At 41.0% G+C, this 24,946-nt stretch overlaps 1 protein-coding gene across 2 annotated transcripts; it reads right to left on the bottom strand.

Moving 5' to 3' along the window:
• Positions 1-1,628: 1,628 nt before the first annotated feature.
• On the bottom strand, positions 1,629-24,502 carry SMPDL3A (sphingomyelin phosphodiesterase acid like 3A). Of its 2 annotated transcripts, XM_005280187.5 has the most exons (8): positions 24,248-24,502; positions 20,627-20,840; positions 16,972-17,116; positions 13,778-13,874; positions 11,833-12,011; positions 8,980-9,160; positions 5,452-5,576; positions 1,629-4,501 (listed from the first exon to the last, which is right to left on the bottom strand). In XM_005280187.5, exons 1-8 carry the CDS (start codon positions 24,390-24,392, stop codon positions 4,157-4,159), a joined length of 1,431 nt encoding a protein of 476 aa, XP_005280244.2. In that variant the 5' UTR covers positions 24,393-24,502; the 3' UTR covers positions 1,629-4,156. The 2 variants fall into 2 exon arrangements, with proteins under 2 accessions (XP_005280244.2, XP_005280245.2); XM_005280188.4 differs by lacking the exon at positions 20,627-20,840 and having other exon boundaries at positions 24,248-24,388.
• Between the last annotated feature and the right edge of the window lie 444 nt (positions 24,503-24,946).

The raw sequence follows: 24,946 nt of genomic DNA, 5'->3' as shown, positions 1-24,946 counted from the left end.
TCTAACAAAGTGGCTGATGCACTCTCCCGGGAAAGTTTCCGCGAATCAACTGGTTAAAAATTGTTCTTGGAATGTGGGACATATTGTTAGTTTTTATATAATCAGTAGTATGTCTAAAGGTGCATGTGTCTTAATAACTCTGTTTTCTCCTAGAGCTCCAGGAAGAAATCACAGCCAGTGTGGAACCGGCTGTCTAACACTATCTGTGATTTGGGGGGCGTGTCATAACTATAAAGGGAAGGGAACAGCCCTCCTGTGTATAATACTATAAAATCGCTCCTGGCCAGAGACTCCAAAATCATTTTACCTGTAAAGGGTTAAGAAGCTCAGGTAACCTGGCTGACACCTGACCTAAGGACCAATAAGGGGACAAGATACTTTCAAATCTTGGTGGGGGGAAGGCTTTTGTTTGTGCTCTTTGTTTTGGGGGGAGTTTGCTCTTGGGACTAAGAGGGACCAGACATCAATCCATGCTCTCCAAATCTTTCTGAACAAGTCTCTCATATTTCAAACTTGTAAGTACAGCCATGCCAGGCGTGTTAGTTTTATCTTTGTTTTCTCAACTTGTAAATGTACCTTTTGCTAGGGTGTTTACCTCTGTTTGCTGTAACTTTGAACCTAAGGCTAGAGAGGGTTCCTCTGAGCTCTTTAAGTTTGATTACCCTGTAAAGTTATTTTCCATCCTGATTTTACAGAGATAATTTTTACCTTTTTCTTTAATTAAAAGCCTTCTTTTTAAGAACCTGATTGATTTTTCCTTGTTCTAAGATCCAAGGGGATTGATCTGGAGTCACCAGGAATTGGTGGGGGGAAAGGGAAGGGAGGGGGGAAATGAATAATTCCTCCTTGTTTTAAGATCCAAGGGGTTTTGGATCAGTGTTCACCAGGGAATTGGTGGAAGAGTCTCTCAAGGCTATCCAGGGAAGGGACTTAGCACATTGGGAGTGGTGGCAGTGGACCAGATCTAAGCTGGTAGTTAAGCTTAGAAGTTTTCATGCAGGCTCCCACATCTGTACCCTAAAGTTCAGAATGGGGAAGGAGCCTTGACACCCATAAAGCTTTGAACCTGTGAATTTGTATATGTTTTAGTTCCTTTCAGGATCCGACATAAAAGAATGACCAGTGGTGTCTTTGCTAAAAAGCAACAAAGAGTCCTGTTGCACCTTATAGACTAACAGATGTATTGGAGCATAAGCTTTCGTGGGTGAATACCCACTTCGTCAGATGCATGTGATTTACTAGTTCATTGTATATGGTTTATGGGGGGTGGTCCTGTGTGTCCTGCTTAACATTTAGACTCAGAAGCCACAAAAAAGTAGGAGAAAAGAACAGTGGTAAACTCCCCTAAGGGGCTGGATTAAGCAGAATTGGCTACAGAAGGTTGAAAAAACAGAGTTAACATCTCAACTGCTATTGTCATTGCACCATCTGCCTATGTTTCCTCTTGGCTTATATTTGTGCAACGTATTTTATCAGTGGAGAGTTCAGGTTGCTCAAGTGCATTTCTAGACAACAAAACCGCTAGAAATTCAGGAAACTACCAATTAAGCTAGCTTTCATATCCATGTCAACTTCAATTCACATCTCATACCATCTAAATATCAAGGTACTCAAACATACTCACAGAGTGCACAAGTAGCTCTCTTTATTTTATTTATTTATATATCCGGATACATGTGAGATTACCGGCAGCAGATCAATTGGATGGTAAGGAGTGTAAGGTTGTTTTACTTCCATTTGAATGTAATCAGACCATTTGCTGGTATTCATTCTAAATGATTTATTCCTCTTTAAGGTGGGGGAGCCACATCTAGGCTGACAAAACATGGAAAATTTCAGGAAATATAATTTAAGAGAAATATTACAGTAGAAATTATTTGGCATAAAATATGACGTTTACATGGTATTAATACCTATATTTCTATATTTTACACACCCTCGAAATGTTAATGCAGCAATTAAGTGTGTGCACAATTTATTTTTAAATTGTGAAATATGAGTGGTCAAGTTATCAGAGAAATGTTATTTTGGACAGATTGTTCTTAACAGCAATGGGAAAATACTACAAATGTATAATGTGGGTGAGTTTGCTTTCATAAGAGGACCTTCATTCTTGTATTTTCTTATTTTATTTTAAAAACACATCTTTTCTTTTGTATTTAATGCCACTGCATCACTTTATCTTAATGCAAAGACATACAGTTTGGACAAATACCAGTGTGATAGTTATAGGAATCCCAGCAATGCTTTTAAGAAGTCAGTCTGCTGCATTCTGGTGTGCAAAGGCCAGTGTATGGGAAAGATGAATAGAATGTGTGATCTAATGATCAAGCACATTCTAAACATTCATAGGAAGGAAGGAAGGAAGGAAGGAACACTGTCATAGTATGGAAGCCTTGTTTACAGAGAATAATTGAATAATTGAAGAAAGCCAGATTAATTTCTCTTACCTTTTTTTCAAAGTCCATATTGCTAGAGTTGGGCATGTACGGGCACTATTTAAAATTTAATGAGATTTCCTATTGTGCATATTTGATGACCTGCTCAAATGTTAATAACATTGAAAATTTGTTTCAGAATGCAAACTTAGAAAAAGCAAGCATTCCTCATTGGAGGATCCTTCCATTACAAGTCTAAGATATTTGAAAAAAGCTAACAATATTTTTTATTATTTTTTAAATTTATTCTTCATAATCAGCAGCTGCAGGGATTTTCCCCTCAGACTTTGCAGAACAAATTTCACTTTTGGGTTGAGACAAAACATGAGATGTTCTCCAACAGCAAAATCTATCTGTAAGTTAAGACTTCATGAAAAACAAGGGGTTAATAATGGGAATAGTTTTGCAACCACAGCTATAGGTTTGGCTACTCATGAATAATATATGTATTAACCACAGTTCTCAAACTGTGGCCCTGCACTCCATGGAGAGCAGAAAATGACTTCTCATTTCCATATGTTGAATTGCATTAAAAGACATTTAAAATACTTGGGAGAATATTACTTTTTCATGCAAACAATAGCTGCAGCTGACTCAGGGAACAGGTGGTCTGTGCAATCACAAACCAGAGGAAAGGTTGTCCATGAGAAACTCTGTATTACGATATAGTTCACCCTATGAAAAAGTTTCAGAAATCTTGTGATAGGTGCGCATTTGCCTGTATTACATAGATGAATGTGTATTCATATCTCATTAGTGACTTCCAGTGAGTCAAACACTGATTTGTGTCCCTACATTGTCAAAAAAATCTGTTAATATAAATCTGACATTACCACTAATATACACAGCTTTATACGGAGAAAGCAATGTCCAGATCCTCAAAGGCATTTAGGCGCCTCCCATGGGTGTTAGTTGCCTAAGCACCTTTGAGGATCTGAGCCTTACTACACTTGGTGCTGGGGGTATGATTCCCAGCTCAAGGAGACATACTCACATTAGAGCTGATTGAGCTAGCATGCTAGAAATAGCATGTAGCCATGGCAGCGCTGGTGATGGGACAAGCTAGCTGACCCAAATATGTACCCATCCTAGGCATGCGCTCAGGGAAGCTAGTCCATCCCGCCACTCATGCTGCTGCAACTACACTATTTTTAGCAAGCTAGCTCAATTACAGATAGCAGGAGTATATCTCCTTGAACTGGAAACCACACCCCCCAGCTCCAAATGTAGACCTACCCTTAGTACTGGATAGTCCTGTGTCCTTCAACTTTCAGTAAATATTTACAGATCACAAAGGTGTGTGTACTGATTGTGCGATAACTTGACTTACAAACTTATACAAACATTGCTTTTTGCAGCGTTACAGATTATAATCTAAACAGCGTATATATCGCCCAAGTATTCAAACCAAGGTGCCTAAAGTTAGACACTGAAACCCATATTTACACACCTGAATAAAAATGGCTTGTTTTCATAAGTACTGAGCAACTGCAGTGCACATTCATTGTAATGGCTGTCACTGGTGCTCAGGATCACTGAAAAATCAAGCCATTGTTATTAAGGTGTTCAACTTTAGACAAAGCAATTGGAAAATTATGGCCAATATATTTACCAAGAATAAAAGATTTAGGGGATGTAATGCCCCCCTTCAATTCACAGAGGATTGCCACAGGTTCCCACTTCAGCAGAATAGGGAAACAGATTCCTTAAAATACAGGCTACATAACAGCATCAGTACTGATCACATTGTACTTCATCTCTACACTACCCCGTTGGATACAATCTGTATAGAAAGAGTGATCCAAATACTGCATTGCACATATCTGGCTGGTCTTGCAGTCCCCTTCACAGACAATGCTTTTGTCATAACTCACAATGAAATTATTGTAATATTTTTGAAACAGTTTGCTGTGTGGCACAGTGAATTGCTTTGCTATTTCATATAAATTTTCTGGCTTCAAGTCTTCAATACCATATTCTTTGGTCAGGATGTATTCTAGTTTCCAGTTTGATTCATTTTTCATGTTGGCATCTGTGAGGTTCAAGTAAAACTGCCAAAGATCCTACAGGTTTAAAAAAAAAAAAAAGGCGGGAGGCACAGTTGTATTGCTTTCTTGCTTGCTTCATTAAGTTTCTAGAATGATATATTGATTAGGAAGCTGTCACTGCTTATTATTCACAACTGAATAAAAGGTCATGCCCCACTCCAAGAGTTGGGCTCACACCATAAGCTGGCACTTGCACTGTTGTAATGGTGGGGGGAAGAAAGAGACGAGAGAGACAAATGAAGTAGCTACATTATTGGAGGTGCTTTCCCTCAAAGAAGAGGGTAAACCGAAGTCCTTATGCACATCTCTCATGGCTGGCCAAATGAATGTTAAAACCAGATCTAGGCTACATATAGTGAGAAAAGCATAGTAAGGGCTGAACTCACTTTTCCCCAGGCACCATTTGGTGGCATATGGATAGGTGGCCAGTGGAGGCCATGGGAAGAATGTAGGGAAATGAAGACCTGCAGGAATGAGGGTCATGTGAGAAATGGGCAGCAGCTAAGCACATAAGCTTTGCCATTGACTCCAGTGAGGCCAGGATTTCACCCCTGAACCTTCTGGAAGTTCTCTTCCAGTGTTTTATACAGTGCCAGACTAAGTGCACCAAAGTTATTCTCTCTATCACCAAAGCTCACATGTGTCTAAAGAGAGACCTATCCATACACGCCAGGATTTTACTTGCCTTTTCCACAGCTGAACAAAAGCTTTTTTTCTGACTTTTATCCTGTGTTCTAGGGTTTAGGCAGCAGAAAGAAAATGGGAGGTGGATCTTTCAGGCCCAGGAAAGGCTGCATAGTTCCTATTTGAAGATTTTTCCCTTCCTCCTCCCACCCCTCTCTGTCTATCACTGAGAAGACAGAACCCAGCACCAATCTGGCAGCAGGACACCCAGTATGAAAAAAGTATTAAAATAGCTACAGCTCAAGCCTAACACTAACACAATGCTTTTAATCTTTACATACCAACAAGCTATACTGAAGAGGATCGTATTGATACAGTCTGACTCCAGGATTGTTGGACTCTCTCTGCAACACACTTTTCACTGGAGTCACAGCAGGTGCCACAAACAAGGAATTTATTGGGTTTTCTGAAAAAAAAAAATTGGGAAATAATCATTCCCTTTAGAGTAAATGCTTTTAGAAATGCATTATTTACATTTAATAACAAAGAAGACAAGACACAGGGTGCTTGGCTTAGGTACTTTACGGATTTTTGCAGAGGGGTAGCTATATCTGTGCAACCGCCCAGCATAGAGATGCTGCTCTGATGCAAACCTAGGTACGTCTCACCCATATGAATTCTGCTTTACGTCAGTGCAGCGCACCTACACTGGAGGCTTGCACCAGAATAGCTACATTGGCCCAACAATCCAGAATGTAGCCATGCCCTACGTATCCAGTGTATATCTGTTGTTAGCATGGTGACAGATATGGCAATTTCCTGCACAACCTCATTGAAGACAGACAAAGTGGGTGAGGTCATTTTTCTTTTATTGGACCAACTTCTGTTGGTGAAAGGGACGAGCTTTTGAGATTTACAAAGCTATTCTTCAGGTCCTTATTGAATTAAGTTTATGTATCATTGTGGGCCAGGGATTGTATGCAATTCCATGGGGGATGGGAACAACAGTCCTCCAGGAACTGAGAACAATGGGGGAGTGATTAGGCAAATTTACTCAGATTATAATACCTCCAGAGAGCTACCACCACCAGGAGAGATTTGCATATACTGATTCAGACTGGATTCTCTAGAGAACCAACAGTCAGAGAAAGGACTTTTGGATAAACAGCGTGAGTTTAAACTGTCCAAGGGAGGCTCCAATCCTTCCTTTTATTGTTTTAATATATTTTTTCTGTAATGCTTTCCCCTTAAGAATAAAAGTGCTTGCTCAGAAAGAGCTGGGTGTAATTTAACTGTGGGCAATTATGCTGCCTATAGCCTGTGAGGAGAAGGCAAAGCTGGCCTGCTCAGGCAGTCTGATTTGCTGGGGAACTCAGTGTAGGCAGGGAGCTGTGCAGCCTGGAAATACCCTGGTCAGGAAGGAGAGAGACACGTCCAGTGTTCCCTCTAATTTTTCCCACGCATGTGCAGAATGAATTTTGTTATGTGCACCAATATGGAGGTATGTGTGATACATCACCTCCATATTGGTGGACATAACAAAATTTCTGTGGTGGGGGTGGGGTCGAGGGGTTCAGAGTGTGGGAGGAGACTCAGGGCTGTGGCAGAGGCTCGGGATGCGGGGGGGAGGTGCGGACTCCAGCTGGGGGTGCGGGCTGTGGGGTGGGACTGAGGATGAGGGACTCAGGGCGAGGGCAGAGGGTTGCAGGGGGTGGACTCTGGTTGGGGGGGCTCTCGGGTGGGGCCGGGGATGAGGGGTTTAGGCTGCCTTGGGGCTACAGCAGGGATAAAGGACTCCCCCTAGCTCTCTCTCCCTGAGCAGCACTTGGGCTGGGGAACAGTGGGGAGAGGCCCTTCTCCCTGCCACAGCAGCTCCGGGACTGGGGCCGTGGGATAGGTGCCTCTCTTCGGGTTGGGCTGGAGCTGGGGGAGGGGTGCCTCTCCCCAAGCCACGGCAGGTCCAGGCCGGGGGACGGTGGGGAGAGGCGCCTCTCCCCACCACAGCCCCGAGCGCCTGCATGGCACTTAATAGGCTGTTGCATGGCCGCAAAGCTTAGAGGGAACTTAGGACACGTCTCCACCCAAGAGAGCTGATAGTTGGGGAGCCAGAAACTTGAGAGTGGTTGCCCTTGCTGGACCACAGAGCAGGAATTCAGGTACAGGTGCCCTGAACTGTGACAAGCCTCACTAAAGGAAACAGATCAGAGCTATCTTCAACTTACTTCTTACATGCAGCTTCCTTTATGTTTTTTGCATTATCAGAAATGTCAGGAGCCTAAAACAATTTGTCCTGAAGCTCATCTAACCAGGCTATGAGAGAAATCCCTGCTGGCACCTGTTATGTCTACCCTGCTCTTTACAGCAAGTCAAAGGGAGAATATTTGAGGACTTTCAGTAGCTAGAATACACAAGTATGTGTATTTAGAGCATCTCTATGAAGAAAGTTAGATATTCCTTTATGCAGCCAACATAACAGTGCAGAAGTCACAAGGCTGAAGGCCACAAGTGAGTAGGTGCTCTGAAAGCTGAAGAACAGTGCTGGAAAGCCAGCAGACTCTTCTGAAGGAGATAAAATGGACTCTGTATCTCATACATGGATTTTGGCTGCAAATTCCAATTGAGCTTGAATTCAGCGAAGCTTTGTCAATAAACAAATGTCTGAAATGAGAACACATTCTGAAAAGAGCAAAGTCATAGTGAGCAAGATTAGACATGCAAGTGCCTATTTTTGTCAGAGGAACAAGACAATAAAACAGATTTGGAAGCAGAGCGACTTGCACAATGCAAACTGCAGCGACAAAGCAGCAAGGCTGGTCTGTCCCCCTCGCTGAAGTTTGGATGTGTAATCAGTTAATTAAATGTGCAGCCAGCCCTGGGAACATCATGCCTTAACAGACACATTAAGAACAAACTCTTTAAAGGTGGTTCTCTCACTTGGTGCTATTCCTTCTTATTGGGTGTCAATGTGAAATTGGTCTATGTTACGAGGACAGCGACTCAGAGTGAAGAGCTGATTCACTGCAGGATTTTATAATTGTTTTTAGAAGTTTGTATAAAACCTATTATAAATGTGGAGTCAATTATGGCAAGTTTATAGCTATAAACTTGTAGCGAACTCAGGCACTGGAGTCACCATTCTATGGTATAGACACAAATATTTAAGCAGCGATTTCTATTAGAAACAACATCCTTTGTAGCCACTCTCACTCTTAAAAATAAGTGATTTCAGAGCACAATGCAAAGCCTTCAAAGCTGGGTGCTTATCCCAAAGGGAAATCACCTGATCAAGGAGATGGCACAAGCAGATATTTCTTTTCCCCACTGCCGCCACTTATCTTAATTAACTTTGAAGCAGCAGGGAACCCAGCAGAGAGGTTCAGTAATGATGCAGGAAACGCAAAAAGCAGAACATGTTTCCTTGGCCCGAGAACATTCCCTTTGACATACATAACACACAATAGGAACTGGCCAGTGTAATTTGACCATGTCACTGAAAGACAGGAGAGGAAAGACTAGAGATGCTTGTCTAGGAACTATTGGCGTTCATTAGAAATGTGATGCTTAGAAAGCCTCTTCTAATATCAGTAGAAAAGGAAAATGTGGACAATCTGTCTTACAATACAATGCATAGTTCTTCCGTGCAGTTCTCATTACAGGAATTTTGGGAGAACACCATTTATACAGTGTTGTAGTAAGTGTTCAACAACCTTGATAAAAAATAAATAAATAGCACTTTCATCCCCATTTATTTTTAAGAATAATTCACACCAGAGTTCGACTGGCCCCCATATACACCAAAATATTCTTTTACTTGGAGCCAATCAGGAAAGGATGCAGCAAAGACACTTGTATTCTACAAACATCATTACCTTTCTCATCCAGAAGGATCATAATGCTATCTCTGTGTGTGTGTCCAAAAAACTGTCCAGCAATAACATCACTATACTTGCGAAAAATCTTTACTAATCTCTCATTGTAATATCCTCTTATGGCAGTAATGTTCCTTGTGAAAGGCAGATATCCTATTGGCACATGTCCTATCACATATACCTAAAAGATCAGATAGATACAACACAATTAGCATCCTCATATGAAGCAAACATTTTCAGCTTTAGCCTAGAACTGATTAACATTGAGTCTCATAATAATGTGGTCTTTGAAAGACTTTGTCAGCCTGAACATTGTAAGTTAGTTTTGCTATAAGCAAGTATGAGTAGTTAGTAACAGTGTGTAAAGTAATTATGAACCAATATTTAGTAACCTTACATCAGAAAATGAGCATAAGTGAATACATTTATTACACTATTAGGGAAGTGGCAACTCCTAGAACTAAAGCTGCAGACATTTCCTTTCTAAGCCTTTCTTTTTGAACATTCATAATTTTTTGAAAAATATTTGCCAGAGTGACATTTTTAGCATTGTTCTTTGGACTAGTGTCAATATTTTGGGAAAGGCTGTGCAAAAAAGATTTCAGTAATTTAGGAGACAAGGAGAGTGGGGAAAAATACACTTGTTTCATTATTTTAAAAAAACAACAAAAAAATGAAAAACTTTTTGCTGTTTTCTTGAACTGTTTTAGGTTCCAAAATTGTTTGATTATTTTATTGTAGGGTTTGAGAAATGGCATATGACTGTTTGATTAAATATTGTAGCAATATGTATTCACACAGGAGACAAAACTGTGTACACAATTTTAACTTTCATTTCTTTACTTCTGCATGCTTAGCAATCTGAACAACATTTTGTGTATGCAAGATAGAGTTTGTGAAATATGCTTTTCATGTGTATTATCTGCTAAAAGGAAAGAATGTAATATTTATACTGCAAATACATGTACAAACATACCCATGTTCTCTGGTACCATGTTATAGATGCAACTTTTCAACCAATTTCCCATTTAAATAGCAGAAATGTCCTCTGCATCAAGTCTTGTAGTTTTGTGGATAATTCCATTTTGGATTTCCTAGGCTATGAAAGTACTGTAATAGTCCTTATAATGCAGACAAGATTCTGATCTCACATACACCAACACAGATCAGGAGTGAGGTCAGAATTATTCATAGACTCTAGGACTGGAAGGGACCTCGAGAGGTCATCGAGTCCAGTCCCCTGCCCTCATGGCAGGACCAAATACTGTCCAGACCATCCCTGATAGACATTTATCTAACCTACTCTTAAATATCTCCAGAGATGGAGATTCCACAACCTCCCTAGGCAGTTTATTCCAGTGTTTATCCACCCTGACAGTTAGGAACTTTTTCTTAATGTCCAACCTAAACCTCGCTTGCTGCAGTTTAAGCCCATTGCTTCTTGTTCTATCCTTAGAGGCTAAGATGAACACGTTTTCTCCCACCTCCTTATGACACCCTTTTAGATACCTGAAAACTGCTATCATGTCCCCTCTCAGTCTTCTCTTTTCCAAACTAAATAAACCCAATTCTTTCAGCCTTCCTTCATAGGTCATGTTCTCTAGACCTTTAATCATTCTTGTTGCTCTTCTCTGGACCCTCTCCAATTTCTCCACATCTTTCTTGAAATGCGGTGCCCAGAACTGGACACAATACTCCAGTTAAGGCCTAACCAGCGCAGAGTAGAGCAGAAGAATGACTTCTCGTGTCTTGCTCACAACACACCTGTTAATACATCCCAGAATCATGTTTGCCTTTTTTGCAACAGCATCACACTGTTGACTCATATTTAGCTTGTGGTCCACTATAACTCCTAGATCCCTTTCTGCCATACTCCTTCCTAGACAGTCTCTTCCCATTCTGTATGTGTGAAACTGATTGTTCCTTCCTAAGTGGAGCACTTTGCATTTGTCTTTGTTAAACTTCATCCTGTTTAACTCAGACCATTTCTCCAATTTGTCCAGATCATTTTGAATTTTGACCCTATCCTCCAAAGCAGTTGCAATCCCTCCCAGTTTGGTATCATCTGCAAACTTAATAAGCGTACTTTCTATGCCACTATCTAAGTCATTGATGAAGATATTGAACAGAGCCGGTCCCAAAACAGACCCCTGCGGAACTCCACTCGTTATACCTTTCCAGCAGGATTGGGAACCATTAATAACTACTCTCTGAGTACGGTTATCCAGCCAGTTATGCATCCACCTTATAGTAGCCCCATCTAAGTTGTATTTGCCTAGTTTATCGATAAGAATATCATGTGAGAAGAAATCAAATGCCTTACTAAACTCTAGGTATACCACATCCACCGCTTCTCCCTTATCCACAAGACTTGTTATCATATCAAATTAGTTTGACATGATTTGTTCTTTTCAAATCCATGCTGGCTGTTCCCTAACACCTTACCACCTTCCAAGTGTTTGCAGATGATTTCCTTAATTACTTGCTCCATTATCTTCCCTGGCACGGAAGTTAAACTAGCTGGTCTGTAGTTTCCTGGGCTGTTTTTATTTCCCTTTTTGTAGATGATATTATCATTATTATAATGATATTAAACCTGTATAAGTAAGACTAGAGTCAGGTCTCTTTTTTTCCTCTCCTATTGCTCACTACTGTATGGAGCAGGTAGCAAATATACATTTCTTAAAGCCTCTGCCCTATCAAATCAATTGCAAATCCTAAAATAGCCCTGAAATTTGATTCACTTCTTTCTTTTTTCCTTTTGCTAGCTTTCTTTCAATTTACACAAATAGATATGATGGATACTACTACTGACATTGAGTTGATTCATAGTATTCTGTGTGTAATGCCTACCTTCTCCTTCTTTTGAAGAGAGATTTCTAGTGTGCTCTCCAACCATGCCAACTGGTTGGCCGGGTCAGTTATATTCAGAGTCACATGGTTGGGACTGTAATATAGATTTGTGTTCAAACTGATTATCCTGAGTGGTTGAGGGCTAACACTGGATTGAAAGAGTTGTGTATAAAAGCCACCTGTGGAAACAAGATCAACATGATTTAGAGGAAGAATGCTTTCGGAACACAAGTTTAGAGTGAAAGGACTACACTGACACTTAGACTAGTAAGACTTCTATCACCCAGATTCCGACATGCTTACTCATATCGAGCAGCCCTGATTTCTCAAATAATCTAGTTGATTTCACTGTATTCAAGATCACTCAGAGGTAAGGAAAATGACACAGGGCATCTTTTAGGACCACTTCTACTTTTTGCCCTTTATTTGTCAATTCGCATGTGTGTATGAATTGGGTAATTGCATATGTGGTGCTAAATGCAACAATAATATCTTAGTCATTTCATGGGTTCTCAAAATTAGCATTGTGAGTTCACTGATTTTCCTGTAGTTAAAGGACATCTGACTTCCAAAACAGAGATCCAATTAAAGGAAAACACAATGTTTTTGCCATCCATTCACGCTCATGAAAGGAAGCCTATGTTATGTAGTAGCATGAAAAAATTAACCCACAACTCTGGCCAACCCTCTATAGCATACAGCAGAACCTCAGAGTTACGAACACCAGAGTTATGAACTGACCAGTCAACTACATACCTCATTTGGAACTGGAAGTATGCAATCAGGCAGCAGCAGAGAACAAAAAAACAAAACAAAACCAAATACAGTACACTACTGTGTTAAACGTAAACTACTAGGCAAATACAGTACAATACAGAGTTAAACATAAGTTACTAAAAAATAAAGGGAAAGTTTCAAAAAAAGATATGACAAAGTAAGGAAACTTTCTTTGCTTGTTTCATTGAAATTAAGATGGTTAAAAGCAGCATTCTTCTTCCGCATAGTAAAGTTTCAAAGCTGTAGTAAGTCAACGTTCAGTTGTAAACTTCTGAAAGAACAACCATAACATTTTGTTCGAAGCTGTGAACATTTCAGAGTTATGAACAACCTCCATTCCCGAGGTGTTCTTCCTAACTCTGAGATGTTGTGGAACAGATCCCCCAGCTACTATAGCTCCACTGACTTCAATTAACACCAGCTGAGGATCTGCCCCTCTGTGTGTTATTCCATTAGAGTCTCTCTCTCCCCTTTTGCTCTCAAGTCCTTCTTACCCAGTCTCTCCTATTCAGAATGCCAACCCCCAAATATTCCAGTGCAAATTAAACTTCCAAACCTGCAGTGTTGTTGGGAGTTGGAAATTGAATTGAGTTTGTCAGCCCGTTGGTTTAAAAAAAAATCATTATTGTATCAGCCTATATCTGATTAACTAAATTAGATATGGAACATTTTAATTAATTGTGTAATCCTAGAGATTATTTGCTAGCACCTCACTTTGCATAAACGTGTTACTAGATCTTGCTCTTTGAATTGCAAATAGTCTCAAAACAAGTAAACAATTATTCTTCAATTTTTCTTTAAGTACAAGTGTAACTATGGCTTCACATACCCTTCCTTGATAGTTATGCTCTTATTTTAGATTGTGAACTCTTCCATGCAGGGAATGAGTCTCTTTTATGTTTGTACAAAGCTTACAACATTGTAAGTGCTACCCAAAGCAGGGAATTATTATTACACTAGAACAAGAATAAAGTCTCCCTACAAGATTAACTGTAGACAGGAATTGCTATATAGCAAAATCAATAACTCTTTTACCTCTGGAGAAACTGGGCCAGATGCTCTATTGCACTCATTCATTCTTGCAGGTTAGTGAAAGAGAGAGGGTAAATCTATAGAACTGTCAGACCTCTCAGCATTAGTTTTACAAAATGTAGCTACCATATTTTACCTTTCTTGAAGGTACTAATTGCCTCATCAGTTAGCCAAGGTTTCCAGAAATTTGCTACTGCACTGTAAACTTCATTGGCAGATACAGGCAGCTGATCCTGTCAAAAAACAGAACTTTCATCACAGTCTGACACACAAATTAATGGATTTTTAAAGCCAGAAGGGACCATCTGGTCTGATCTCCTGGAAAACATAGGCCATAGAATCTCATCCAGTTACTTCTGTGGAGTGGTAAGGAGTGGGAGCTTAAAGTACTGTTCTGACTACAAGATATCACTGATGACCAGTGCAGCTATAGAAATTCCTTTCACAGTAACAGAAAGATATGTGGTGAATGCAATAAAAAGATTTTTATGGCCCTACTTATATGCAAAGCCTGAAAGACGCTTTGTCCACTCTACCTCAGGTGCCTACAAAGTTTAATTTTTTACATTTTATTTAAACAAATCTGAAAACCATCATAATGCTATTCCCCCCAGCACTCTTTTGCTCCCAAGCTAAACATTTAAACAGGGTTTTTAGGGGAAAAAACTTTCCATCTTCTGTCTAAGTTTGATGTGAGAGTTCTCTAATCAGGTTTTGCTGAGGCACTTGAGCATTGCTTGGGTCAGGTGAAAGTGCAAGAGTTCTAGTTAAAGATGTTGATACAAATTTTTCACATAAAAGTCAAAAACCGTCCCTCCCTCCACACCCCAATCCCAGAATAGCCTAGTGGTTAGGGCATTCACCGGGGCTGTCAGAGATCCAGGTTCAAGTAATCAGAACCAATTACCTGAATTTCAGTCAGAACTGAATGTGAAGTCACTTTTCTATGGCATTTAACACCACTAGTAAATGAGTGCTAGAAACATTTAAAGCAATAGCATTAGGGCTTAACAACTCGGTTGCACAAAAAATTTCAAAGTTTCAAAATTTGTTTTTCTTTTTGATGCACGATGAAAATGACACCTTTCTGATTCACAAAACATTGTGTGTGCGTGGGGGGGGGGTATGAGAGAATAGTATTATGGTGGTTTTCAGATTTGTTCAAATAAAATGTAAAAATTAAACTTTGTAGGCACTTGAGGTTGACACTCTTATTTCAAGGTCTGTGGATAAAAGCATCTTTCAGTCTTTGCATGCACGTAAAGCTATCAAAAATCAGTCTACATCTTTTTGCTGCATGGATCACATATGTTTCTGTTTCTGTGAAAGGAATTTCCAGAACTGCACTGGTCAAATATATGGTGAGTGTTCATCCAACAGATATGCTTAAATCTAGCTCCAGATATGAGGCTCCATTGTGGGTTCAAGGAGGCTTCAATCTGGCTCCCAAACACAGGGTCGCGTTCTGTGTACATTTGGATTAGACACTAAATTAGGGAGCCTGTTCTAATTGGAGCTACCAGGCTTGTGCAAGAGGACAACAAAGGCTGAAAGACTATTCAATTACATATTAATCCACTGATATTTTCCACATATGTTGCAACAAGAAAAGGACCAAAGATCATTAAGTAGCTTTACTCAATCAGTTGGTGTTCAGCATATTGGGGCATACATATTTCACTCCTGCTTTTGGACTGCAACAGCAGCCCTATGTGCTGTGCCACATCAATGTCAGTTTGTGGCACGCAGTAAGCAAGTGCCTACAAAATAGAGCCCATCCAAACTTGCAGCACCCTCACATTTCGTACAGTGTCTCCCTTGTATATTCCCACATGATATTCAAACTATAGGGAAAAAACATGGTAATTCTGCACATCAATGAAGTCTGATATTTCAAAACGAAATGCTATATAATAAATACTCACATATTTTAGAGTGCAACGCTGAGGGAAATAGGTGCAGTTTCCCTTTAAACAGCAAACAGGTTTTTGGAGCATGATATTTTTCTGTCCTAGTTTACTATATTTCAATGTGTTATATTGCATATGCTTTACAAACACGACTAACATTCACCATACAGGGTGCTCAATAGCTAAATGCTAATGTCTGCACTGAGAATTTACATCAGCCAATGTGTATCAGAATATTTGTATGCAGCTACCTTCCTCTAGATCCCAGGAGGTTGCTGCATGTCAGTTATTCTCCCTAAATGCTTTGAAACTCCTTTTAAAAAACAAACAAACAACAACAAAAACCTAAACTAAATTTCATTTAAGCAAAGGGGAGAAACAGATGTAACTATATATTATATTAAAAGATACTCCCCCCCCCTCCCCGTAAGGGCTAATTGACATACAGAATGCTGCTTGGGGGGAAGGGAGAGGACTGTTTAGAGTATGGGAGGATCTTAGAGAGTCCTGGCTAAAATTTAAAAACAAATTACTGCAACTGATCTGCTTACATAAGATCTACCTCCTCCCCTCATATCTGGTGAGAGAATTTAGCCCTTACTCCTTTAAACTTCTATATTAACTTTGAAATATGTTTAGTGGATATGTTCAGTTTCTAGTGTTCACTATGTTTTCATCTATGCTGAGAACAACATTGCTAACACAATGTGGAAGTCAGAAAAGCATTGTGCCAGACTGGAATGAACTATGGGACCAATAACTTGTCAGTGGAAATATCTGTAGCAGTCCCAAACAATGCACTACTAATGCAATTTTTGATATCTGTGAAGGAACGGTGGGATTTTATGTTATCATTTGTTTTATGTCACCATTAGAAAGCAGGAAATTAATTACAAAAAAAGTACATGGTCTTGATCCAATGTCCAATGAAGTCAATGGACACACTCCCAATGAGCTTTTAAGCAGGCTTTGAATATTACTGGCACACTGACAGATCCCATTAAGGATGCCATCTATAGTACAGAGCTCAAGTATTACACACACACACACATGATTTACCCAGCATAAAAAATTAAATGTATATAAATTGTGTATATGAGGTAGTGGTTTCATGATTTGTAAGCATTCAAATTATCTAAGTCAGTTTGCAATATCATAGGTCAATAGAAAGATTTGATCTGACATCAGCATTAGTTCAGGTAACTTTACACACAGAGAAAGTTGTACTTCAGATGTAAATATTTCCATACTACAGTGATGTGAAGATCTAGGTGTAAACTGGAGAATCATAGGATACTGCCTCCAGTATAACACACATATACAAATTTAATTTTTATTGCAGTGTTCCAGCGCTTTTAATTATACACAGCAATTCTGGTAAAGAAGCTCATCCACTCATATTCCTAAAAACTCATTTTACCTGTGGCCAGTAGTCATGATTACCCAACGCAGGAAACACCTGGAGATCTGGAAAGAAACTTTGAATGGTGGAAGTCATATTGCCAATAACATTAATGACCATCTTTGTGGAGAGTTCCTCGACTGGAACATGAGGTGGACTATCCCTAAAAAGAAGAGGACTTCATAAGTGTCAAAGTAGCTACAACACTGTAAAAAACAACTCATTTGTTATTCTGAACAACTCTACCAATGCACGTAAATTCTGGCCTGGAACACTGCTACAGACTCAAATAAAAAGCTAGTGCATTGTCTGAGAGGGTCCCTGCCAAGTCTGCTCCTTTTATAAATAGGTTCCATGTTTAACAGAGAATCCCATGATAAATACTTACCACTATTAAGACTTTTCATTATCAAACCAACCCACTCAAAGTTGATATGTAATCTGGATTTCATTGCTTCCCTGCCCCTTCCCCACGAGCCATTTAAGGTTTTATTTATTTATTCCCATTCTGTTGAAAATAAAGTACAATGGGTTAATCTAGTCTGGTCTGTTTATATATACACTTGTCAGCATCCTACTACTGTATTTATATAGCACCTTTTAGCTCAAAAGACCTTGAAACACAAAGATAAACCAGCAATCACAGGCATCACACCCATCACTAAAATAAGTACCCATCACTAAAAGTAAAACATCCACTAATTTACACTGAAGAGGGAATTGTAGGTAGGTAGAATGTGGGATTTTGGGTAGGACGCCAAACTAATCACCTCCAGTTCTTACGGAATATACCAGGATAGTCCTGTCTAGCTACTGACATGGCCTCCATCACCATAGTGTTCAAAAGCTTCACAAGCATTTATCTTCATAGCATCCCTTTGCTAATGGGAAGCATCATTACCCCCATTTTACAGATGGGGAACTGAGGCACAGACAGAGTAAATGTCTTGCCTGGGATCAACATAGGACTTCAACCCTGCTCTCCTGCATCCCAGCCTCAACTACAGGAGCAGCCTTTGTTGATGATAAAGTGGGCAGACTTGTTCTAATTCTTGTCAAAAAGAGAGCACCACCACCGGCACAATACTGAGTTATCAGTTCAGTATTGACTCAAAGAGGAGAAAGGTTCCTCCTGAATTTTCCTTAAAACCTGATTTTTTCTTGAAAGTCTCCCATCTGAGTAGTAGCCAGGCCTGACCCAATCCTGTTCACCACATAAGTCAAGGCATAAGTATGAACCCAATATGCAGTTAAAATAACTAGCCTCCGAGTATTACATTACTGTGCACAACCATGTGGTGGTTCAACCAAAGATTCAAACCACAGGATGCCTGGTCCTTCAGTTGTTAGAGACGAGGAGGGCAGCATTATAAAGCGGACATCTTTTTTAACCAGCCACACCACAAAATAAAGGATAGAGAAGACTGCAGATAGAGAAAATGTAGCAGATGAAAATCACATAGGAGGTTACCATGGATACAGAGCAGCAGCACTTCTCTCTCTTTTCAGGTCTCTGTGTGCATCTCCTTAGGTCTCAGGCCTTTACCTATACCAGGGTGGAACTCCACAGTCATCCCACTCTTACACTGAGCCCTGGCCTACAACAGACTCTGCATCAGCCGTGCTTACCCAGAAGGTCTGACTGGGTTCAGGTACCTGCAGGTCTCCCCTTCAGGAGTCTGTGACTAGAGGTATCCAATGGATGATCAGACAGCCTTCTCAAACCAAAGTGTTGTTTATTTTAACAATGGGAACAACGCATTTAGAGAAAAAATATTTTAAAATAGTCTATACACGTGTGTCTGACCTAAAGGCTTACCATCATCTGATGCTAACCTGGCAGGCCTAACTTCTTCAGACTCTCCAGTGGGTGCCTTTGTCTGAGCCTGGTTCCCACAAACAACTCCACTCATGCTTGAGAGTGTGTTTCTTTTTAAACCTGCCACAGTTCTTTTGATCACCTATGCTCCTGGGTCTCTTCCTATCCTGGCATTATTGTCTCTTAACACCCTCAAGTGTTTGGAGAGAAGTGGCTTCTTTTGAGTCATTCTTTTCCATAGATTCTTAGAGTTTAAAGTCAGATGGGACTATTAAGTCATCTAGCCTGATCGCCTGTATAACACAGGCCATTACATTTCACCCATTTACCCCTGTATTAAGTGTATTAAGGCCAATAACTCGTTTGGTTAAAGCACCGAAAGGCATCCAGTCTCCAAGAGATCGAGAATCCATCATTTTCCTTTGTAGTTTGTTCCAGTGGTTAATCATCCTTGTTAAAAATTTGTTCTTTATTTCTTTTTCCCTCCTGCTCCCTTGTTTTCGCCAACAGCCAATATTAAACTATACAAATATATTTATACAGTAAACATCCCAATAACCAGGTCAACATACAATATTAATAAATTATTCCACAGCACCTCCAAATCTATTACAGAGGTCTTAAACATTCGGTCAGTCTTGGAACTTGTTAGTATGGATGTCAAACGATTAAAAAAAAATTGCAATTACTCGATTAAAAAAATAATCACCATTAATCACAGTTTTAATCACACTGTTAAACAATAATAGATACCAATTTAAATTCAGCATGGAATCATGTCCTCTGGAATGGTGGCCAAAGTATGAAGGGGCCTATGAATATTTAGCATATCTGGCACATAAATACCTTGCAACGCCAGCTACAACAGTACCATGTGAACACATTTGCTCACTTTCAGGTGACATTGTAAATAAGATGTGGGCAGCACTATCCCCTGTAAAGGTAAACAAATTTGTTTGTCTTAGCGATTGGCTGAACAAGAAGTAGGACTGAGCGGACTTGTAGGCTCTAAAGTTTTACATTGTTTTGTTTTTGAGTGCAGCTACGTAAAAAAAAGTTCTACATTTGTAAGTTGCACTTTCATGATAAAGAGGAACTACATCCTTGTATGAGATGAATAGAAAAATATTATTTCTTTTGTTGATCTTTTTACTGCAAATATTTGTAATAAAGTGAGCACTGTACACTTTATATTCTGTGTTGTAATTGAAATCAATATTTGAAAATGTAGAAAAACAACCAAAAATATTTATAATAAAATTTAAATTGGTATTCTATTATTAACTGTGCGATTAAAACTGCGATTAATTATGAATATTTTTTAATCATCTAGTTAATCTGTTTTGCATTAATCGCTTGAGTTAACTATGGGTACGTCTATACTTACCTCTGGGTTCGGCGGTAAGCAATCGATCTTCTGGGATCGATTTATCGCATCTTATCTAGACACGATAAATCAATCCCGGAAGTGCTCGCCATCAACGCCGGTACTCCTGCTCCGCGAAAGGAGTAAGCGGAGTCGACAGGGGAGCCTGCCTGCTGCATGTGGACCCGCAGTAAGTACTTTGTAGTTCGAACTAAGGTACTTCGATTTCAGCTACGTTATTCACATAGCTGAAGTTACATATCTTAGTTCGAACTGAGGGGTTAGTGTGGACCAGCCCTTAGATTGATAGCCCTACTTGTTAGTAATTCAGATAATGCAAGCAGAGCAGACAGAAGCAGCATCTGACTCAAATTTATTGCTGCATACAGAAACAAATGTTTGAGTATTTAAAACTAGTGCACTATGGTCTTCCAACTATTCAAAGTGTTTCACTAGCAGGGTGGCTATTAACTGACTCAATTACTTACCCTGTCCATATCATGAAGGAAACTTGTTGTTCAGACTCTTTCATGTACTTAAAGGCTGATAAAATAAGTTGATATGGAGAATCACAGAAAAAATCTCCAAAAGGCCCAGGGTTGGAGGCATTAGCCCCTTTGGAAGAAGAACAAACTTTGGTGTGATCACCAGTGATGTGGTAAGTAGGGTCTAAATGCAAGTCGGATACATGCCAGAACTGCCCTGTTTTTAGAAAACAAACAGTAATGAAAATGGATTCTTTCTTGCCAAGGTGCTGAGTTTCTCCTTACAGTTTGCATTAAGACTAATATATGAGTCAACATCATCCTGTTTTGCCCATGCTTGGCAAATCTATTTATCAGCTGAGATTGGGAAACTAGCCCTGATGAATGTGGGGCCTATGCCATCAAGTTCTGCAGAATTTAAGCTTTCATTTTAAAAACTAAGCTTTTTGCCTCCATGATTACAAAGACAACCTGCAAATGTGAATTGAATGTACAAGATGCAGCGTTGTAATCCTAAATCTGCAGACTGCTCCGGTGCTTCTGTTGTGCCTCAAAGTTTTGCTAAACAGGAGGAGAGTAAACTTAACAAAACCATGATCAGTCCCACTGCTGCTGCTCACTGGCCTGTGTGAGTGGTTTGAAACGGACAGGAATCACATCAATTTCATTCTATTGCTACTGCTTGGGAAAGCTGTGAGCATAGGCAGCAGAAAATGACCCAAAATTGGAAGATGATGTGGGGTGGAGTGATGGAGATCCTCCTTATTTACTGCTGGGTGTGGGGAAATAAAGAAAGCACTTCTCCCTTCCAGCAGCTAGAGGAGGGGGGAGTTTCAATTTTTTCAGACATGTAGGCCTTGGCTACACTTACCCGCTAGTTCGGCGGCTGGCAATCGAACTTCTGGGTTCGACTTATCGCGTCTAGTCTGGACGCGATAAGTCGAACCCGGAAGTGCTCGCCGTCGACTGCGGTACTCCAGCTCGGCGAGAGGAGTACCGCGGAGTCAACGGGGGAGCCTGCCTGCCGAGTGTGGACCAAGGTAAGTTCAAACTAAGGTACTTCGACTTCAGCTACGTTATTCACGTAGCTGAAGTTGCGTACCTTCGTTCGAATTAGGGGGGTAGTGTAGACCAAGCCGTACTATCCTAAAGTTGATAGGAAAGATGACGCCTCCAGGCAGGGTCCAAAAACCCCAATCTTCTCCCCAGCAGCTGTGATAACAGGCAGCCTAGACTTCTTACCAGGGCATGGAGCCTCTACCAGCCTTATCTTTTGTATCTGTCTCTAGCTACTAGGTGTCTGGTAAGTTTTCAACTGCTGTTCCTGAGCACTAAGCAGAGGCAAGCACCCAATGGACTTTAGGTGTATATTAAACTAAAAGATGAATTACCAAGTTACATATTATAGGAATACTGACCTTCAGGTTTCAGATATGATAATAAATAGTCCTTTCAAGCTGTAGATTTCAACGCACTTTATAAAAGGGGAAATTATTATCTCTATTATACAAAAGGGAAATTGAGGCATAGAGGCAAAGTGATTTGCCCCAGGTCACACAGCCAGCCAATGGCAGAGCAGGGAACAGAACCCCAGTCAGACTCCTCATAGTGTGCTTTAACCAGAAACTTATTTCAGGAACTTAAAAAGAAGATGTGAACATCTGAAAATTGTAATATTGCAATTTCTGCTAATGGTTGCAAGATTTGTCTTCTGGAAACTTACAGAGGTTTGCATTTCAGATGCATATGAGTCACAGAAGCTGAGTATGGAGCAATAGTTCTTTTAAAACATGTATATAACTGGAAGAAAATAAAATCACACAGAGAAAAATGTGGAGTTTGCTTTGCTGACCAAAGGCAAAACATGAGTTAATGTTTATTATAATGGAGTAAATAAATAAATTTCAGACATATTGCATTATTAAGTAATGCAGGGCCGAGCCTGTATGCCATTGTCTGAACCACACCCTCATGCAGACAACATAACCTATACTCAGCTTTGGAAAGATTCGATTTTTTTATTGGCAAATGTCAGTAAATATCAATTTCATTGTACACACACAAACCAACCAAAAAACAAAACAAAACAATCTGGTTGTCCCATCTCAAAATAGATATATTGTAATTGGAAAAGGTACAGAAAAGGGCAACAAAATGTTTAGGGGTATGGATTAGCTTCCCTATGAGGAGAGATTAATAAGACTGGAAAAGAGACGACTAAGGGGGGATATAATAGAGATCTGTAAAGTCATGACTAGTGTGGAGAAAGTAATAAGGAAGTGCAATTTCTCCTTCTCATAACACAAGAACTAGGGGTCACCAAATGAAACTAATAGGCAGCAGGTTTAAAACAAATTTAAGGAAGTATTTCTTCACACAATACACAGTCAACCTGTGGAACTCTTTGCCAGAGGATGTTGTGAAGGCCAAGAAGTTGGAATGGGTGACTGGGGATGGATTACTTGAGATGATTACCTGTTCTATTCATTGCCTCTGAAGCACCTCTCATTGGCCACTGTCAGAAGACAGATTATTGGGTAGCTGGACCATTGGTCTGACCCAGCATGGCTGTTCTTATGTTCATCAATATCAGTCAAAAATTTACAGATAGGAAAAGAAAAATGCTATTTGAGAAGATATTAGAGTTTGATTTAAGGGTATTTACTTTGTATATTTTGACCAGTGATGGTCACAATTTGTGTTTGGATGGTTATAAAGCTTTAAGTTTTTGAATCTTAATGTCTACTATCATTAAATAATTGTGTGATCCCCCACTGTCAGACACACACCCTCAATTTCCCCAAACTGTGAAAATTTAGATCAATAACAATTGGGGGGGGGATGCTTAAAAATAAACATGGATCTTCTCTCTATATATTATTAAAAAAAAATAGAATTCTGCCAAGCCTACTTGTAGCATGCTCTACTCAGGTCAGGCACTGACTGACTGATTTATTTGCGAGAGTGCTGGGAGTCACACAAATGCCTCAGTTTTGGGAAGAGATGTAAATAGCATGGCATTGTACATTTGGTTAAAAATAAAGCAAATGGGGAGGGGGGAGTGTATAAAAAGGAAGGGGGGGGTACCTCCCCGGCAGGGAAGTTTCTGGACATTTCCAGCCAGCGACACATGAAAGCAGGTGAGGGAATGTGGCAATGCCACAGAGCCAGTTTACAGCGGCAGGGACAAGTCACACGGGATGGATGTAAAGCTTTCCCAGGCTATAGTGAGGTGTCTCCAGTGAGGCCCCCGAGGGGAAGGGGAAGTCCCCAGCCCCCCCGCACCAGGGGCCCAGGAGGAGAGCTCTGTCTGCCTCTCATTCTCAGCGTGGGCTTTGCAATTAATCAGCAGCCAGCAGCAGGGGGGATGAAGGCGGAGGGGGGCAGGAACAAGCCCGGCTGGCTGGAGCTATTGACTGGCAGCGCCTTTGTGTCGGGGTCGCTCCCGGTCGGGAGGGTCTGACTGTAGGTGACAACCCCACGGAGCCGGTGCCCCAGCCCTGCCCCTCCGCCTCCTTTCCAGCAGGGGCGGCCCCTTGCCCTACTTCTTTGGGGGCGGGGGGAGAGACAAGCCCGGCGGCTGAGGCTCAGCGCTAGCTCCGCGGAGCGCTCAGCCAGACTCACCCACGGCTAAGGGCCCTGCTGGCGGCGCTGGAGCGGCGGCGCCCGGGGCCGGCAAGCGGCACAGCAGCAGCCACAGGCTGAGCGCGCAGCGCCCGCCCGCCAGCTCCATGCTCAGCGAAGCTGCCCCGGGACAGGCTCCTCTCATGTGATCGGCCTTGGGAGGGGGAGGAAGGTGAGCTGGGGCAGGTCACGTGGCACACTTCCTGTCCTGCAAAGCAGCCCCGCTGTGCACTGAACACTGCTGTCCCGGGTGCTCCAGGCCCGGAGATCAGCAGTGGAGGCTGCTCCTGCGCCACCGTAGTGGTTAGTCCCCGGGGGCGTGTCTACACTCTACCTTGCACCAGCCGCTGATGCAGGTCTGAGCCCAAGGCCCCCTTGCCTCTGCACACCAATGAGTGCGAGTCAGCAAGCCCTCAGGGCTTGAGTCCTGTGGTAACTGGGTCTAAGGCCTTCTGTTCTGCAGTGTGGACACAGACCTCAGTCAGAAGCTCTGCATAGAGCGGTATGGATGCATTAGCATGACTATGAGAACCAGGTCCAGCAGTTGTAAACCCACGTTTACAATGCAGCATGGATGCTCAAGCATGAACTTGGAAACACCAATCCACAAGCACAGGTCCCACACACCTGGGCTTGGTGTGACATGTAGACATACTCTTAGAGCAGGGATCGGCAACCTTTGGCACGCAGCCCACCAGA

Source organism: Chrysemys picta, chromosome 3 (assembly GCF_011386835.1).
Source record: "Chrysemys picta bellii isolate R12L10 chromosome 3, ASM1138683v2, whole genome shotgun sequence".
Classification (NCBI taxonomy): Eukaryota; Metazoa; Chordata; order Testudines; family Emydidae; genus Chrysemys; species Chrysemys picta.
Note: the sequence above shows the minus strand (reverse complement) of the source record. Positions and strands in the feature narration are given on the sequence as shown.